The 17,923-nt window shown below is 47.5% G+C and overlaps 1 protein-coding gene and 1 non-coding gene across 6 annotated transcripts in view; one reads left to right on the forward strand and one right to left on the reverse strand.

The window, feature by feature from the left end:
- The window catches only part of CHD7 (chromodomain helicase DNA binding protein 7), a 171,539-nt gene that overhangs the window by 44,542 nt on the left and 109,074 nt on the right, over positions 1–17,923 (forward strand). For 4 of the 5 annotated variants that reach the window (XM_074354990.1, XM_074354993.1, XM_074354992.1 and 1 more), the window contains exon 2: positions 11,366–13,190. The exons of the other annotated variant lie outside the window; for it this stretch is intronic. In XM_074354990.1, the coding sequence (XP_074211091.1) occupies positions 11,538–13,190 (1,653 nt within the window). In that variant the 5' untranslated portion in view covers positions 11,366–11,537. The remainder of the gene's footprint in view (positions 1–11,365; positions 13,191–17,923) is intronic. 5 annotated transcript variants of the gene reach the window in all.
- On the reverse strand, positions 2,407–2,477 carry TRNAV-CAC (transfer RNA valine (anticodon CAC)). The gene has a single exon. It is a non-coding gene; the product is annotated as a tRNA-Val (tRNA).

Raw genomic sequence — 17,923 nt, forward strand, 5'->3', positions numbered from 1 at the left:
TGCATCCAATAAAAATTATTTGGATACCGATGAGCTAAACAATTTCAAGTACCAAACGGTATTTAAAAACTTTCATCTTTACCATGGTGAGGAAAACCCTTTGTTCTCACTGTTCTAGGAAGACAGAACTTCTGCGCTAAGGCGCCTTGGCAGCTGGCCGGCTAGATCCCTTGACAAGTGACCGAACCAGAGCACGGAGGGCATGTGAGGGTGGTTTTGAGGTAGAAACTTGAGATACGTGGTCTGTCAGAACTTTTTTTTTTTTTAAATGGAGGTACCGGGGATTGAGCCCAGGAACTCACACACGCTAATAAGCACGCTCTCTGTACTGTCCCCCCTTCCTCGGGTCAGAACAGCTTCTGCTCTTTCTAGGTTTGAGATGCCGCCTGGAAAATGTCGTGTAGGCAGTTTTCTATTTAATGGGGCGCTTTGATTTACATACAGGATCTTAAAGGCTGTTTGAGAAAATTTAAGATTTTTTTGCTCATAGCCACTGGTCTTTAAAGGCAGTAAATTCTCAGTAGCATAGTTGGAGACCTTTACTTACAGTCTTCAGAACTGTTTTATAGGAAGAACGGTGACTGTTCTCAAACCATCTCAGAAGTGGGCATGAAGCAGAGAATCTGGTGTGTTTAGTCACCTGAAAGATGTGGGGAAAAACCTGAAGAGCGTGGGAAGGTGCTGGGTGGGTGTAGCATGATGCAACTGCTATCACTGATGAACATTATTCAGACTTCCTTGTCTGGGTCACAATTTTATTAGCAACTGATGTATAATATAGTCCAACTCTTGAAAACCACACAGATGAGTGGGTGCCTCAGTAAACCCCGTATTTTAAAGCTGAGTAGGTGTCTAATCCTTGTATTCTTTGATTAAATGGAGTACAAAATTCAATTATAAGGCTTCGTTGGTAGCCTTAAATTATCTCAATCGCCTTCATTACGTGAAATGAATGTCGCCCCTGGTAGTAGCTCGTCTTCTCACTTTTCCCTTTCTCACGTTCCAGTCTCTCTTACTTGCTAACTTGCGGTGAACTTAATGTTGATCTGTGATCAAAATGAGCGCCACGTAGAGATTTATAACCACATAATAGGATCCCTTTTCGAGCCGAAATACAAAGTTTACCTGCGAGTTAGAATGATAGCCTAACATCACGAATCTTGTACACGCATGTAAAAAGTACCTAAAATTGGCTAGTTGAAAACGTGATGCAGGTCATGACAGTCAGCTTTCAGTGCCGAAGAAGAGTATGGTGGTGCGCTAAAATAACAGAATTCATTACAGAATGTATTGTAGTTTTTTGGGGAAAAGAGTTAGTTTTCCCTACAGTGCACAGCTATTTGGGAGAAAGACACTCAGAAGATTTCTGGGTAATGAAGAGCTGGGCTGGATTAGGGCTGAGCCTTTGCTGCGGATGCAGGAAAATATGAGCAGAGTTTATGGGTGAAACTTTTGTCTTTTATTTTACGTTAATATGAACGAAGACATTTACTTTGGAGAAAAGAAGTGTCAGGCTTATTTAGCTGCATGAAATGGGTAGTGTTTATGATCAGTGATTTTACTGTAATAGTTCTTGATAATGGTTTTGATTGTCAGATGGTTTTGATTATGGTGGCACTGTAGAACCTGCCTGTATTTACAAGTGCACATACAGGGAAAAGTTTCCAACTTGTTCTAAGTCAGGATGATTATGAAATAATGAATGCAAAACTGCTTACTGTATGTTGCAGTCTTAATTCCACTTCCTTTGTCAAATGTAATTTATTTGAAAGAGTAATTTAATACTGTAGTCACTGAATAAGTTACATTTGTTTTCTTCCATTTTTTTCTGTCTGTAGATGTACCTTTCTGAAACTATGTGCAGTTTTCCAAAATACTTCTTCCGATACGCTTCCAAAGACCTCCTCAGTCCTCTGCAGTTCTGTTTCACTTTTATATTGCTTGCTTCCCTAATGGAAATGTGAGTTTCTATAATTTCTGTGTATTTCTCTTTTGCATGAAATATGGCATCTTAGAACAGTCTCCAGGTCATGGTGTGACCTCTGCCCTCGGCGTCCTGTGACACTTGACCTGGCTCGGTGCTCAGGTTTATTCGTGATGGATAAGGCTGCCTTCTCATCACGTGTGCTCTGCTCTCGCAGGGAAAGTAGATAAATTATTTTCAGCTGCGGTGTTGCCAAAGGGTTTTTTTTTTTGCTTCCCTTAAGGAAAAGAATGTGGGTAGTGTGTATCAAAGAAGGCTGTTTATACTTTTTCTCTCCTTGCATCTTAACTAGGCAGAATTGGGGTACAGTATTAAGCTCCCCCGGGCTATGAGACAAGGTTCCCTTTTCATCTTCCCAGAAGCCTTTTTGTAAATTTATTTTTGGGGGGGAAATTAGGTTTATTTATTTATGTATTTTTAATCGAAAGTACTGGGGATTGAACCCAGGACCTTGTGCATGTGAGGCATCACTCTACCACTGAGCTACATCCTCCCCCCTTCCAGAGCCCTTTTAAAATGCAAAAGAATGTAGGAAATTGCCAGATCACAGTTAGTTAATCTGTGACAACTGTAGTCTGTATACTTGTATACTTACTGGCGCGGTTCTCACAGGAGCAATCGGCTGTTCCTCGTTTTTTCAACCCCTCTGCACGTTGCTTGGGCGTCCATCCTCCAGTAACTCAGGGTCGCTTTGTAGGACCTGGACACGGTGGCCCCCGGCAGCTCCTTCCTTTCCTCCTTCTGTTCTCTCACTTCTTGTAGGCTTGGCCTCACCCAGGTGTGTGTGCGCATGAGTGTGTCAAGTCAGTAGCTTGAAATAGGTCTAGAGTGAGTGGGGAAATAGATTTTCAAATGATTTTTTTTTTAGTGGATTAATAAACACGTGGTGTCATCTGCCTTTATAGACCAGCCAAGTTTTGTTTGTCTAAACCATCCCAGGATATTTTACAGTATTAAGCAAGATACACCGGCAGGCAACACATTTTGTAAAATTTATATTGCTCTTCCCTTACTCTGCCCTGTAAACATCCTTGCCAAGTGGGTTGAAGTACATTTCTGAAGTTTAATTTTTTCCTATCCCAAATAAATTACACACACACACACACATTTCCATTTTCTTGTTTCTGGACCTGTCTCTCTTCATTTGCTTTTCCCCTCTACAATAAAAATTAATTAGGATAGCATTAAAAATTTCAGGGATAGACTCACATACTTTACCCAGGTGCAGACCTGGCTCACGTGCATGGATGTGGTGTGTGCGGCTGTGCAGGCCGGTGGTCCTCACTCCCCTTCTCCCACATCACACTGGGTATTTAGACTGGCCTCTTGCTGGGCCACGGTCAGTTGCATGAGGAAAGCAGATCACCCTGGAAGTGTCTTCCTAGTGTCTGCGGTGGGATGAGCAGGTCGGCCGTCTTCTCGGTGGGCTTCATCTTTGGAGGAGTTAGTTTCAGGGAGTGATAGTTCAGGGTTGAACTGCAGGGTGTAAAGGTCGTTTTCCAAGGAACACTGGTTTCCATAGTTCTTGTGCTTTAGTGGCACAACTTACATAAGGGCAGTAGGCACCTTTTGGCCAATTGAGGGGGAAGAGAAAGAGTGCTGTACCTGTGCACCCAGTACAGACTGTGAGCTGAGTGCTGTTTCGATAGTGGCCTTGAAAGAAGACATGTTAGCCCAGGGCTCTCATGTAGGAAAAAACCCATCTTTATCTGAAAGCAGCTCAGAATAGCCAGACTCCTCAAAGTTATGTAGAAATAACTGAAATATTTCTGCAAGAAACCTATGAAATAGGGTCTTATGCAACACAGCTTTAGATATTAATGTTAACTGCATTTTTTTTGTCTTGCAAAAATGACTGTCAAGCAGATGGACGCCTCTTTGAAATTAAACCGCTTTTAGATGTCCACTCTTTGTAAACCATTACCTATTAAAACTTGTCACTGAGGGTTATTCCTCATTCTTTGGGTGAGGTCGGTATTGTCTCTTTGTCGGTCACAGACGCTAAGACTACCAGTCCTTGAGTGTAAGATGGCACGTCTTTGTATTACTTGCTTTGTATTTCTTTGGGACCTTGGTTATTCCTGCTTGTCTGTAGCTCGAGTTGCCTGGAGTCTGAGAGGGGGACTTCCCAAACCTTCCTGTGCGCAGGAATCACCGGGTGCACTGTGAATACAGTGTGCACTCCGGGGCCGGAGGTCTGGGGTGGGTCCACGATGCTGGGTCTCTTACCAGCTCCTGGGGTGCCAGTGGCTCCAGGACCCCCCTTCTAAAGGCAGGGCTCCAGCCTGCAGAGAGAGAGAGGCCGGTGAGGAACGGGAACAGCCCCGTGCCTGGTGCTTCTGTAGCTCTTGCCCTCGGCGTGGTGGGAATCCTGGGGGCGTCAGAGTCAGCTCGAGGGCCAGGGTCAGTGGCTCAGTAGGGGTGGGTGGGAACCAAGGAACTCAGCCAAAAAAGAGGCCCGACAGACGGCACAGCGAGGGGTGCAAGGCAGGTGTGGCGGGAAGGAAGGTGTGCGGAAGTGAGCGGAGAAGTTGGTCAACTCCCCGGGCCTTGGAAGGCCTGGCCCCGGGGGTTCCTGACGGTTTCAGAGGCAGAGGGAGGGGGCTGGGAGGTGGAGGGTGGAGAGGCCGCCGGGGATCTGAGGACAGCCCTCCTTCCACTCTGCTGGGTGTCTGGGCTCCATCCTGAGAGCTAGGGAGCTGCTTTAAGGATTTTGATCTGGGGAGAGAGAAGATGCGTTTTGGGTCTTAGAAGGGCATTCAGTCAGCTGTGCGAACATGTTGAGACCAGACGTGGGAGAACCAGTCAGCCTTTAAAGTTTTGTCCTTCACGGGGCCGAGAAGGCCTGGTGATGTCAGAGACAGTAGGCACCGGCGGGAGGAGGTAGCCTTGTGAGATACTGGGGAGGAGGGCCGGCAGGTGGGTCATGGACTGGGCGTGCAGCGTGTGCAGGATGTCCGCAGGGCTGCGGTAGCACGCCGGCCGCACGGGGCGGGGCCGCGTCCGTGCACTTCTGTACACCCAGTGCCTGTGAAATGCTTTATGCAAAGCAGGCCCTCATTAAATATTTTTTTAAGTGAATGGACAATGGGAAGGAAGGATGGTGGTTTTCCATGACTTAGCAAGTGAAAAGGGTGCATGGGGAAGGCTGACGCAGCATTAGTCTGCACGACATCAATTCTTAAGCATAGTTTTCCCTTTTAAAAAAAGATCTATCGCAACTAATATCAGCACAACTGGAGGCTGCCTAGTGGTATAAATGGAAGCTAACTATAAATGCAATTCTTACTTCCTTTTTTTGGTTTTATTTTTCGTGTGGTGCTAGGGCTAACCTAGACCTTCTGAAGGACTTCACATCCTTTTTTGTTCTGTCTGCATCTTTTTCTTCCAATAGAATAGTGAATGAGAATAGTGCACAAAGCCACTAAGAAAAATAGTGGCCTCATTCTAGCTGTGTAGATTTTTGGTTGTTAAAATTAAGCTTGCAAATACTTCATGAAAGAGTGTTGGTAGTACGGCAACTGTAAGGGAAAAGGATTTTGAAATTGATTAGTCCTAAGTGTCTGAATTTTGTATACTTGAGAATTATTCCCAACATAATAAACATTATTTACTAAGAAATAGGAATATATGTTGGGAGATATTACAGACAGGGGAAATTTTATAGGTTGAAAATATAGTTAACATGAAGTATAATGTATGGAAAGAATACTGTAAACTTCATCACAAGGAGTAGGTATGAACCTTTGAAAGAACACTAATCTCTGAGCAGGAGAGTATTTCTCATCAGAGAGAATTGCTACTTTTCTTTTTAATTGGAGTATAGTCGATGTACAGTGTTGTGTTTCTGGTATACAGCAAAGTGGTTCAAATATATATATATAATATATATATACATTATATATATATACATATATATACACATATATATATGTATATATACATATACAATATATACATATGTTCTTTTTCAGATTCTTTTCCATTGTAGTCGATTGTAAGGTATTGAATATAGTTCCCTGCGCTCTACAGTAGGACCTCGTTGTTGCTCCTGTTTAAATGGTCTTTGACTGAAAGAGTGTTACCTCCAGGAGGAAACCTGCAGCAGTGCCGTCCACAGAATTTTCTGCGGTGATGGAAATGTTCCACGTGGGCACTGTCCACGTGTGCACAGCAGCCACCAGCCGCGTGCGTCTGTTGAACACCTGAAATGTAGCTTGTGTGACTGAGCAACTGAATTTAAAATTTTATTTAGTTTAATTAATTTAAGTAACAACACGTGGCCAGTGGCTGCCGGGTGGGATGGTGCAGCCATCGTGTATCGGCACTGCCCGGACAGATGTGCAAGGAAGACAGTGCAGTCTGGCCTGGGATGGGGGTCCAGGAAGGGCATCATTTGGCCCATGAGGCACACCTGGAACTGACATCAGCAAGCTGATGCCGGTAACTTGGCGGCATTTCCTGACTCTCTATCTGGGTCACTGTCCTTTGGATCGATGCCTTCTCCCACAGCAAGCGGCGGCCTGGGCAGACTTCCCCCTTCCCCAGGCGGCCGCCGGGGGCCACCGGTGGGGAGCGCGGTCGGCAGGCCTCGTGACCTCGCTGAAAGGGCTTGCACTGTGAGCAGGAGCTCAGCAGGGCTGAGCCCTTTCCCTGCTGCGTGTTCACCTATCAGCTCATGGGTCCTTCCCCGTCCTGATGTGACTTGTAACCTTGATGATGGAGAGGCATCTTCACAGGCTGTGCTGCGGGTGGTGAGGTGTGTGTCTCCCCTACAGATGCTGGCACGTGCTTCCCCCAGTCCCAGGAATCATGGTCACAGTTAATGTCCATGCCTCGGGCTCTTTGGAGATGGAGGAGAGACAGGTAAAGAGAACAGTGACACATCAAGCTATGTAACACTGAAGTAGACTTGCACGTCTAAAGGGCAGCTACCTTCTGCTTCCCATTTGCCCCACGTGCTGGGTATTTATGAGAAAGTGGATGGCGTGGTTGGCGTTCTACGTATGTGGTCGGACAAAGAGTGGCTGAGCTATAGGCAATATTTTGCTCGGGAAAGGGGTCTTGTATTCACCCGTCTGTTTTCTAGCTTTCCCGCCCACTGTGGTACCAGATCAAAACCCGGTGGCACAAACGCTGTCCTACTTTAAGAAGAGGGCAGTGGTGAAGCATTGTTTGTGTAAGCTTTGGGAAGCCAGAAATTCACTTCGAAGTGTTAGTACGTATGTTTACACAACTCCTTTCTTTCACCTGGGCATGTTGCGCACCCCTGCTTGGTCCCTGCTGTGCTGCGTGCTACGCACTTGTTTGTGGATCTGCTAGTTTGCATCCTGCTTTTTTCGCAGAATATTGACCAGGAGCCTCCATACGGTGCTGGTAGGTTCTTGCCTCCTAAAAGTTACAGACAGCAGAAATAAACGTTTTCTCGAAAGGAAGCTCTCTTCTGTTAATGGTGGTTTCACCAATTGTTTGAATGACTTATCTCTGGATAAAACACGTCTAGTCTTGGCTTTCAAAATTTTGCCCTCACTGGTGAGTTGCCATTTCATTTAGACGTTTCTCCTTTGTCTTTGGGAATTTTTGTCGTTAAAATGTTTTGTAGAAGATGTTTGCTCCTCTCAGTCTACTCAGAGGGTTTTTTCATCTGTAAAATGAAGAGGGGTTTGGATTAGAAGGTTTCCAAGCTGCTCGCCAGCTCGAAATGTTCATAGCTGGTTTCACAGTGAGTCTCCACCGTGTCAGCGATTCTGTGGGTCGAGCTGTCGCGTTGTGCCCTCCTCACCTCCAAACATAAGCGCCTTCTGAACTCAGGAAATACTTGCCAGTGGGGCACCGAGCAGAAACTTAAATTATTATGTCCTCATTATCAGCGTCTGGACTGTTCGGGGTATAATGTCACACATGGTTAAAAAACTTGCCTCCATAAATTACCAAGAAATGTTTTGTAAAATGGTATCTTAAATTTTTACAACATAACCCATGAATCTTAATTTTTATTTAAAAGTTTCATCATTTACAGATGAATGTAACCCCCCCGTGAGGACAAAAGGGAACTTTTTATTTTTATTCACTGATGTATCTCTGGCCCCTGTGGTCAGTGCTTGGATTGAAGTAGGTACTCAATAAATATGTTTTGGATAAATAAATGTGATTTGAGGTTTAACTTGTTTTTCATTTAAAGCCAAATCAAATGTAAATACAACTTAAATGTTTATTACCCAAGTGATAATGATGAAAATTGTTTGATAACACTGATACTTGTATTTCTGTTTCTCATTTTTAATCATCTGTACCTGTGCCATTCAGTATGATAGCCACTGGCCTCATGTGCACCAATTTGACTTGAAATGTGGCCAGTAGAAATTGAGATATACTGTAAGTGTGAACACACACTGGGTTTCAAAGACTACGTACCAAAAAATGTAACCTGTCTCATTCATATTGATTACATGTGGAAGTGATAATATTTTGCATATATTATGTTAAATAAAAATTATTACTAAAATTAATTTCACTATTTTGGGGGACTACTTTTTAAATGTGGCTATTTAAATTTACAATGACATATATGACTGTTTTGGTGGCTCATTGAATAATGCTGATCTAGACATAGAAAATATAGATATTGAATGTAGACAAGGGGGCAGCCTCCAAAAAAAGGAACTTTAAATGAATATCTTTGATAGAAACAGAATTAAGTGTTGCAGCTGTGACTTGGGAAAGTGGGTGTTCAAATGGGTCTTGATCAAATTAAAAAAAGACCAAAATAAATTAATTAGATTAGCTCAGATCAGAAATATGAAATCCAGCTACCAGATGGATTCCTAACATAGTCGCCAGCCGAGGCTTGAGGTCAGAAGAGGGGCAGGAAGGCGGTGGTGGCTGTCCCAGCAGGCGCGAGTGGGGACGGCGGCAGGCTAAAGCCGTGGTTTTTGAACTTCTCTGCCCGGAGTTCACCTGACTGGTCGCAGCTGCGGTGGGTGACATGTTTACTTGTACCAGGTAACGCTGCTGCTTTTCATGCTGCTGGGAAATGCCCTCTTGGTGGGAAGGGGAAGGGCACCGGAGACCCCCGAGTCGGGTGGGATCACTCTCAGTCATTGTTCTGCGTGTCCCTTCCCGTGCCCGTAGGCAAGCACTCTTTCCCTTTCTGCTCAGCCTTAAGCCTGTATAAGATGAGTGCCAGCTCCATCGCTGCCTCCCCCCGGCCCCTGTGCTTTGGGACGCAGTGGACCAGGCCATCCCCAACCCCTGGGATCTGGCTGGGAACCCCCCACCAACCCATCCATAGCACTTCCTCCCATGACACGTGACACACGTGATGGGCCCTGAGGATGAAGGCATTATCCCATAAAACAAGGCCACCCAGGACATACACCTAGATGTTACCTTCCTTAAGCTAATTTGAAAGGTTATTTTGGTAAGTGGTTAGTCTGCATGGCTGGTTTAAGCGATTATCAAGTCCATTCCAGTATCTATTTCCTTGAAAGCTAGCATGAGCCTCGAATAAATGAAGACTGACTGCTTGGGCTTTTTCGGAGTAAATTCAATTTTCTAAGTATTTGTTTCATTTGGCACTGGAGATTTCAGCCTCTCTTTAGTTTGGATTTTAAGGTAGCTGTGCAGTAAAGCCGGCATGTCTGTAAATGAAATGGCTTTCACGCTCACCTTATTTCCACCCACCTGACCCCTGTTTTTGGAGAAAGTAGATCGGAAAATGCATGGCAGTTAGCGGTGGAGTGAGGAGACCTTTAGCTTTAGCTGACAGCTGTCACCCGAGCGCTGCAGACCCGGAGACCCTCGCAGGTGTTATGTCTGTAGTTCTGACAGCGAGCAGGAATGTTGTTTACGTTTTCTGTAAGCAGAGGTCTCCTCTTGTTGGGAGAGTGTTGGAATCAGGCAGGCGGAATCCGAATTTTGATCTGTCTTGTGGGTGAGTTCTCAGCCGTGCTGGTGGCCCCTGTCCGTCCGCATTCCCGTGGTTGTGCAGAAGTGTGTCACTAGAATTTATGATGGGGCCTGCTTATAACATCACTTTTGAAATTCTTCACCAAGATACTGATTTTTTCAAGTTAGGCAGTATCGCACAGTGCTTCATGTGCTTATGAAAGAGGGGGAAAAAAGAGTTAAATTCCAAAGATGTTTAAGATTTTGGACATTTTTCCTATGTGAATTAGTTCTTTATTAGGTTGTTGATTTAATTAGCATTCAACAAAAACACTTTCCTGTTTCGATTGTTGAAACATTCTTTAAATTGGTTACTTTAATTTGACACAGAACCTACTGGGAACCGTTTGAATAAAGCGTAGGGCGTTAGTAGGTATACGTACCATGTGCAGTCAGCGCGGGACCCCGACGGGCGGGCCTGCGCCCTCGTCCCCACCTGCTCCTCCTCCGTGGCCCAGAAGAGGTCAGGGCGAGGGTGAGGGCTGCGTGGACATTTTGAACTTTATTCTGTGAAAATTTCCAGTTCTGCCCAGTCTAGGGGGAAGTTTTCCATCTCTACTGATGAGAATGGTCGTCGTCTAGAAACCGCCCGCCCAGCTGGAGTCTGCGAGCGGTCGCGCGCCGGGGCCCGATCGTCGGCGCGGGGACGACGCCCTCGTGGTCGGAGCGGCCCGGCCGGGCGCCGAGCGCGGCGGGCGCTGCCGGCGGCCGGGAGCTCCCGCCCTGGCCTCTCCCCGCGGCCCTCGTGGGGCCCGCCGGTAGGCGCCCGGGCCGCCGAGTTGTCACGGCGCCGGCCAGCGCGCCCTGCGCCCGCGGCCCCGCCGCGCCCTTGGTCGACGCCTCCGTTGCTGTTCCGTAGTTGGTCGTACGTGGGCCGTAAATACATCTAATTTGTACGAAATGACTGATTTTGGTATTTGTATAATCCTCTAGTCAATTTAACCAAGTTGAGCTTTTCACAGCCCTCGGTGCTGCGGCTGCTCATCTGATTACACCGCTCAGGGGAATAAGGTTAAGGGCGGGCTGTCGGTAACCAGAGCATTTCCAGGGCTTCAGCGCAGCAGATGGGCTGCTTGGCTGTACTCATACATCTGCTTGCCTGCGGTGGCAGCTGCCGCCGCTTCATGTTGTGTTCTTTTGTTCTGTTCCATCCAAGAATGGAACGCCAGGAAGTGTAGTGAATGGATTAATTTAAGGTTAAGGTTAGTGTTTTGCTTGCTTTCTAAGTAACCGATCATAATAATGCTTCTGGTAGAAGCTAATGAGTTTCTCTTAAAGTGAACCAGATTTATAAAATACAGCCCAGCGAGGGGGCTAGATTAGTATTGTCGACGGCGACCAAATTCAAACGCGGAAAATGCTGGCAGTTTTTATCACTTGTTCCTAATTCTTTGTTTTCTCTTCCCCCCACCCCCCACCCCCACTCCCTTCCAGGACCTATATCCAGACTTTGCCTGACACTGCAGGGTCCAAGAGAATTAAAGAAATATGGAGTGACATGAAGAAGATTAGTCAGGATTATAGGCTCTGAGGACGAGCCCTCAGTGAAGTGACGCACAGCCAGGCTCCCGCGCGCTGGGCTGGAGGAGCCGTGTGTTGGGAGAAGATGGCGGATCCAGGAATGATGAGTCTTTTTGGCGAGGATGGGAATATTTTCAGCGAAGGCCTGGAGGGCCTTGGAGAGTGTGGTTACCCTGAAAACCCGGTGAATCCCATGGGTCAGCAGATGCCGATAGACCAAGGCTTTGGCTCGTTGCAGCCATCCCTCCACCATCCCTCCCCTACCCAGAGTCAGACCAAGCTGACCCACTTCGATCACTATAATCAGTACGAGCAGCAGAAGATGCACCTGATGGATCAGCCCAACAGAATGATGAGTAACGCCCCTGGGAATGGACTGGCGTCTCCCCACTCGCAGTATCACACCCCTCCCGTCCCCCAGGTCCCCCATGGGGGCGGCGGCGGCGGCCAGCTGGGCGTCTACCCTGGCATGCAGAGCGAGCGGCACGGACAGTCTTTCGTGGACAGCGGCTCCATGTGGGGTCCCCGGGCCGTGCAGGTGCCGGACCAGATCCGGGCCCCCTATCAACCGCCGCCGCAGCCCCAGCCGGCGCCATCGGGGCCCCCGGCGCAGGGCCACCCCCAGCACCTGCAGCAGATGGGCAGCTACTTGGCGCGCGGGGATTTCTCCATGCAGCAGCACGGCCAGCCACAGCAGAGGCTGGGCCAGTTCCCCCAAGGCCAGGAGGGCCTCAGTCAGGGCAACCCTTTCATCGCCACCTCAGGACCTGGCCACTTGTCGCACGTGCCCCCGCAGAGCCCCGGCCTGGCGCCGTCCCTGCGCCACTCCGTCCAGCAGTTCCACCACCACCCCCCCACTGCTCTCCACGGCGAATCCGTTGCCCACAGCCCCAGATTCTCCCCTAATCCTCCTCCGCAAGGCGCTGTCAGGCCGCAAACCCTTAACTTTAGTTCTCGGAGCCAGACAGTCCCCTCACCTACTATAAACAACTCAGGGCAGTATTCTCGATATCCTTACAGTAACCTAAATCAGGGATTAGTTAACAATACAGGGATGAATCAGAATTTAGGCCTTACAAGTAATACTCCAATGAACCAGTCCGTACCAAGGTACCCCAGTGCTGTGGGATTCCCATCGAGCAGTGGTCAAGGACTAATGCACCAGCAGCCCATCCACCCCAGCGGCTCACTTAACCAAATGAACACACAAACTATGCATCCTTCACAGCCTCAGGGAACTTACGCCTCTCCACCTCCCATGTCACCCATGAAAGCAATGAGTAACCCGGCAGGTACTCCGCCTCCGCAAGTCAGGCCCGGAAGTGCTGGGATCCCGATGGAAGTCGGCAGTTATCCAAATATGCCCCACCCTCCGCCGTCTCACCAGCCCCCTGGTGCCATGGGAATGGGACAGAGGAATATGGGCCCCAGGAACATGCAGCAGTCTCGTCCGTTTATGGGCATGTCCTCCGCACCGCGGGAGCTGGCCGGGCACCTGAGACCCAACGGCTGTCCCGGCGTTGGCCTCGCAGACCCGCAGGCGATCCAGGAGCGGCTGCTGCCCGGCCAGCAGCATCCTGGCCAGCAGCCGTCCTTCCAGCAGTTGCCAGCCTGCCCTCCGATGCAGCCCCACCCCGGCTTGCACCACCAGTCTTCGCCCCCACCCCCGCACCACCAGCCTTGGGCACAGCTCCACCCATCGCCCCAGAACACCCCGCAGAAAGTGCCTGTGCCTCAGGTAAGGGGACTGGGTCCTGCCTGCCTGCCTGCCTGTCTGCCTGGCAGTGAGAACTGTAACTCGATGAGCTGATCTAGCAGGCTTTTCCTTTAAACTTCCTGGAAAGCGTTTTCGTTACGAGGTCCTGAAATTTTGTCTTGTGAGCTGCCCTGGAATCTCCTTTTTTTTTTTTTTTTTCCCGTGACTCCCTGTATTTACTTCTTGCCTCATACACTTATTCTCTTATTCACTGAATTTTGAATCCTTCTGTCCCAGGAACTGTGCTGGAGCTAAGGCTGCATAGAAAACCGGGCCTGGGGCCTCACCCGTGAGGAACTCTGGTCTCATTGCCAGGAGATGGACGTTGGACTGACGCATTTTTCCCCTATATTCTTCTGACTCTGTTTCTCTCCCTCTCTCTTCGACGTAAAAGTGCACTGAAACTGGGTTTCCAGGAAAGTTTTATGTGGTAGTGCCTCCTCTTTCTTTTAGAAAATTTATTATCAATTTTCCCTTGGGAAGCTGCAAAACGTGCTCTCCCGTAACACTTATTTTACCAACTGTTGAATGTTAGTGTGATCTTAAATGGCAAACGGTAGAAAAATCCCAGTAAACCGTAATCCACGGGAAGTGTTTGGCCTCTAATAAGAGATTTGGAGTCTTCCTTTTTGTGAGCTGGGACTTTATCCTACAGAATTTATAAGCAAACAGATTTAGGTTTTAAGTTCTAGCGCTCCCAAGATATCTTTCCGTTATAAATGTTGGTGTTTGTGCCCTAGATCTAGGAGAAGTAAATTAATGCACAGATTATCTGAGTGCTGTTCAGAAATGTGTATTGATCTTCCATCATGGGTGCAGCCCTGAGCTTGGCTAGCACAGTGCAGTTTTAGAGCTGTAGGGCACAGGGCTTGTTCTTGGTGAACGTCTACTCAGTTTGGGGAAACATGACCGGCATGTGGAAGTACAAAGCGACAGGTGTCCAGAGGCTGAGGCAGCCCCTGTGGATGAGGCTGCTTGGCGTTTGGCTAGGACTCGGCCAGGGCTGTGAGCCGAGGGCATTTCTGGTTGGGGGATGGTTTGTTAAAGGGGGCATGGGACGTTGAATTTGCTGCAGGGCAGGGCCGGTGGTGGAGTTCTGGTATTCTGTTTTAAAGAATTTGGACTTCACTGGGGAGCCAGTGACAATGACTCGACAGTGCGTGCTGGTTAGGGAGCCAGAACCTGAATTGTGAGCCTGTGGTCCAGGCCTGTGAGGACATTTTGGACCAGGGCTTGGGGAATGGGAACAGAAAGGATTGAAACTATGGGAAAGTAAAAGGGTCGGATCAGGAAAGAGCCTTTTTGGGGATCCCAGTGGAGAGGCATTGAGATCAGGGACTCAGAAGCTTCAGCCTTGCTGAGGCTGGAAAGTGGAGGTCAGGAAGGCCTCCTGGGGACCTCAGGGCACAGGACACGTTGGACTTCCGGGAAAGCTGCCTTCAGAGGTATGGCACCCTTAGAGATTCTCAGGAGGACCCCCGAGGTCAGTGGGAGCCACACGGGCCTCAGCCACCTGACCTGCGCTGCCCAGGAGAGAGTACCCTGCAGTGTGACGGGGAGGTGGGAAGGGCCATTTCCGAGGTGCTGGGGCCTTGGGCCAGCCTGGGTGGCTTCCAGGGCAGAAATGAACGTGACCTAGTTTCCTGGGATGATTCTTTTCTTGTTCCTCGGCAGTTTCTTATTAAACACGGGGTCTTTTCAGAGCAGTGCCCCCGCAGACTTCTTGCCCCAGCATCTCCTCTCCTCCCCAGAGGACACAGTTTGAAGGAAGATGGCCTCCCCTCCCCCAGCTACCACCTGTAATCCGACCCCTGGATGGGAATTGCTGATCTCCTCCAGCATTCCCTAGTTTTAAGACTGCGGATTTCTTGACAGGCATTTCAGAGGACATGTATGAATATGTGGAACCTGAGTCCCTGAGGGGTGGGGGTGAGGGTGGGGTGGGCCAGATGTGCTGTGCCTGGTAGACGCTGGGGGACACCAAGTGTTCCTCCCTTTTCCTCCGGCTCCATCTTCTCAAGTGAACCTTTGTAGACAAACTCGGAACTATTTAAGGGGTGTCACAAATACATTGGAGGTGTTTCTATTATGTAAGTTCAATCGCATTTTTAAACATTTTGCTCATGGAATTTGCTTTCTTTTTTCTGCTCAACTTTGCATCCTCTTTGAATTTCGAAGCAGTCAGTTTTGAAAAGTAATACTAGGAAAATGAAAAGTTTTGAGAAGACGAGACTTTGAAATCAGAAAGGTATTGGCTCCATTGTTTATTAGCTGGCTGACCTTAGGCAACTTAACCTCTCTGAACCTCAGAGTCTTCATCCGCCGAGTAGGAAAAATAGGACCCATCTTAACGGTGGTTGGCATTAAGTAGGGGAACATACTCACGTCAGGTGAGCGCGAGTCTGGCCTGGTGTATACTCATATGTGAATTCTCCCCTGGGTTTTAGTTTCTGATCTCCTGCAGTGCAAACCTCACTTCATAACCAGTGTCATTTCACATGTACTAAATGCAATGTAAAATTATTTTAAGGAGCAGGTTACATATTATGAAATACAGCCTTAGTTATGAAGCACTGAATTTGATTTGTGCAAATATTACGCCGCTTTTAGCGCATGTTGCCGAGGGCGATGAGGCTGAGATGGGTAGTTCAGAAAGCCGTCACGTAACCCTAACCCCCTTCTCCCTGGGACCGGCTAACGTTCTGCTCTGGCAAATCATCTATCCAATCGTGCTTTGCTTATGAGCTACCAAAATCGTTTTGCATCACATATGTGAGAGGATGGTGGTTCAAAGCCAATGCCATGTAGCAGGGAAACTACCTGATCAAGTTGGACTATTGATGTCATTTGCTGAATTGCCACATTCAGGTAGGCTTGTTGACTTTCTTGAGTTTTTTTTACTTTTTAAAAATAGGAGGTAGGCTTTTTAGATGTTTCCTGGGCAGCGAGCAGATAATTTCTAAATTATATCACGTGTTTAAGTATCTTCGAAGGTAAGTTTAACTTTAAATTGAAGAGTCAGCAAAGGGAAATATTAGAACAGAGGCCAGAGTTCGTCAGGCCGTAGGTTCGCTGTGTGGACACAGTCTCTCTCGTGGAGGCTCCTGACCTGCCTGGTGATTTGATAAAATTTACAGGGAAGGAAACAAACCTACCTTCGTTTGTTTTCAGTGGCTGATTAGGCCAGTGGTTTCCTGTCTGTCTGTCTGCCTGTCTGTCTGTCTGTGATTAAGTAAATTGTTTATATGTCTATTGTCTCTTTGAGTTTTAGTGAGATATAATTGACATCCAGCACTATGTAAAATATATAGATAATGATTTCATTTACACACATCAGGAAGTGATGGTCACAGTAAGATTAGTGAACACCCATCATCTAAGTACAAAATTAAAGACTTAGAAGAAAAAAATTGTTTCCCTTGTGATGGGAGCTCTTAGGATTTGCTCTCTGAACAGCTTTCGTGCATAACCTGCAGCAGCGTTCATTATCCTTCTCACGTGGTCCATTGCACCCCTGATTCTTAGTGTCTTATAACTGGAAGTTTGTACCTTTTGACTGCCGTCTTCCAGCCCCCCTCCCCCACGCCCGCCGCTGGCAGCCACAGTTCCGATCCCTTTTTTGTGAATTTGTGTATTCTCGAGGTGTAATTGGCCTCCATCACTATGTTAGTTCCTGTTACACAACATGGTGATTTGCTGTTTCTATACATCTCACACTGACCATCCCAGTAAGTCTCGTTACCATATGTCACCACACAGAGATAGTGCGTAACTGCTGACTGTGTTCCCCACACTGTACGTTTCATCCCCGAGACTCATTTCTTTCGTAACTGAAAGTGTATACCTCTTCATCTCCCTCACCTGTTTCTCTCCTCCCTCCACCCCTCTCCTCTCTGGAAACCACCTCCTCGCTGTTTGCATCTACAACTGTTCATCCACATATAAGTGAAATCATACAGTATCTGTCTTTCTCTGCATCTCGGACCCTTTTGTGCTCTGAAATTAAACATTGTTGTGGGCTCCAAAAGCCCTTTGTTTATGTGGATTATATGTGTTGATAGTTATTGTCTCAGAAATTAAAACTGAGGACAGTTTGAAATATTTGTTACTCATTTTTAAAATGCGTAAAAATTATAAACATTATGTTAACATAAATCACATTTTTAACTGAAAATCAGCAGTTTTCCAAATTAAAAAAAAAATTAATGTTTTACATTTCCTGAAATGTGGGGTGCTAACATCTGCTTCTGCAGACAGCCCGCATGCAAATCATGAGCCTTTGGCCGAGTCCACTTATGTCAGAGAGAACGTGAGTGAAAGGCAGGTAGCATCTCAGTGTCTTTAGAAAAAGGTTCTGACCTCCCAGACCCCCCAGTCCCGCTTTAAGAACCAGCAGCGTGAAGGGAAGAACGCAGGCCTTGGGGTTTGCCGCTTCCATACCACCAACTGGTTCCCGGCCCCGCGACCTCCCGGTTCCCGCCTCCCCTCAGGCCCGATTGCGCTATCTCTAAAATGAGGCTGATACACCTTCCTGGTGAGCGGCATGGAGAGATTAGCACTAGCGTCTCTTAGTGTTTAACAGGGTGTCAGACACCTGGTGGGGACTCAAAAGCAATAGTGTCATGGGGCAGGGGTTTAGAATTGCTTGTTGCAGGGTTTAGACAATGATGTCAAACACTCATTCAGTGTTAAGTACTGTCAGAGTGGTTTGACTT

This window comes from Camelus bactrianus, chromosome 29, assembly GCF_048773025.1.
Source record: "Camelus bactrianus isolate YW-2024 breed Bactrian camel chromosome 29, ASM4877302v1, whole genome shotgun sequence".
NCBI lineage: Eukaryota > Metazoa > Chordata > Mammalia > Artiodactyla > Camelidae > Camelus > Camelus bactrianus.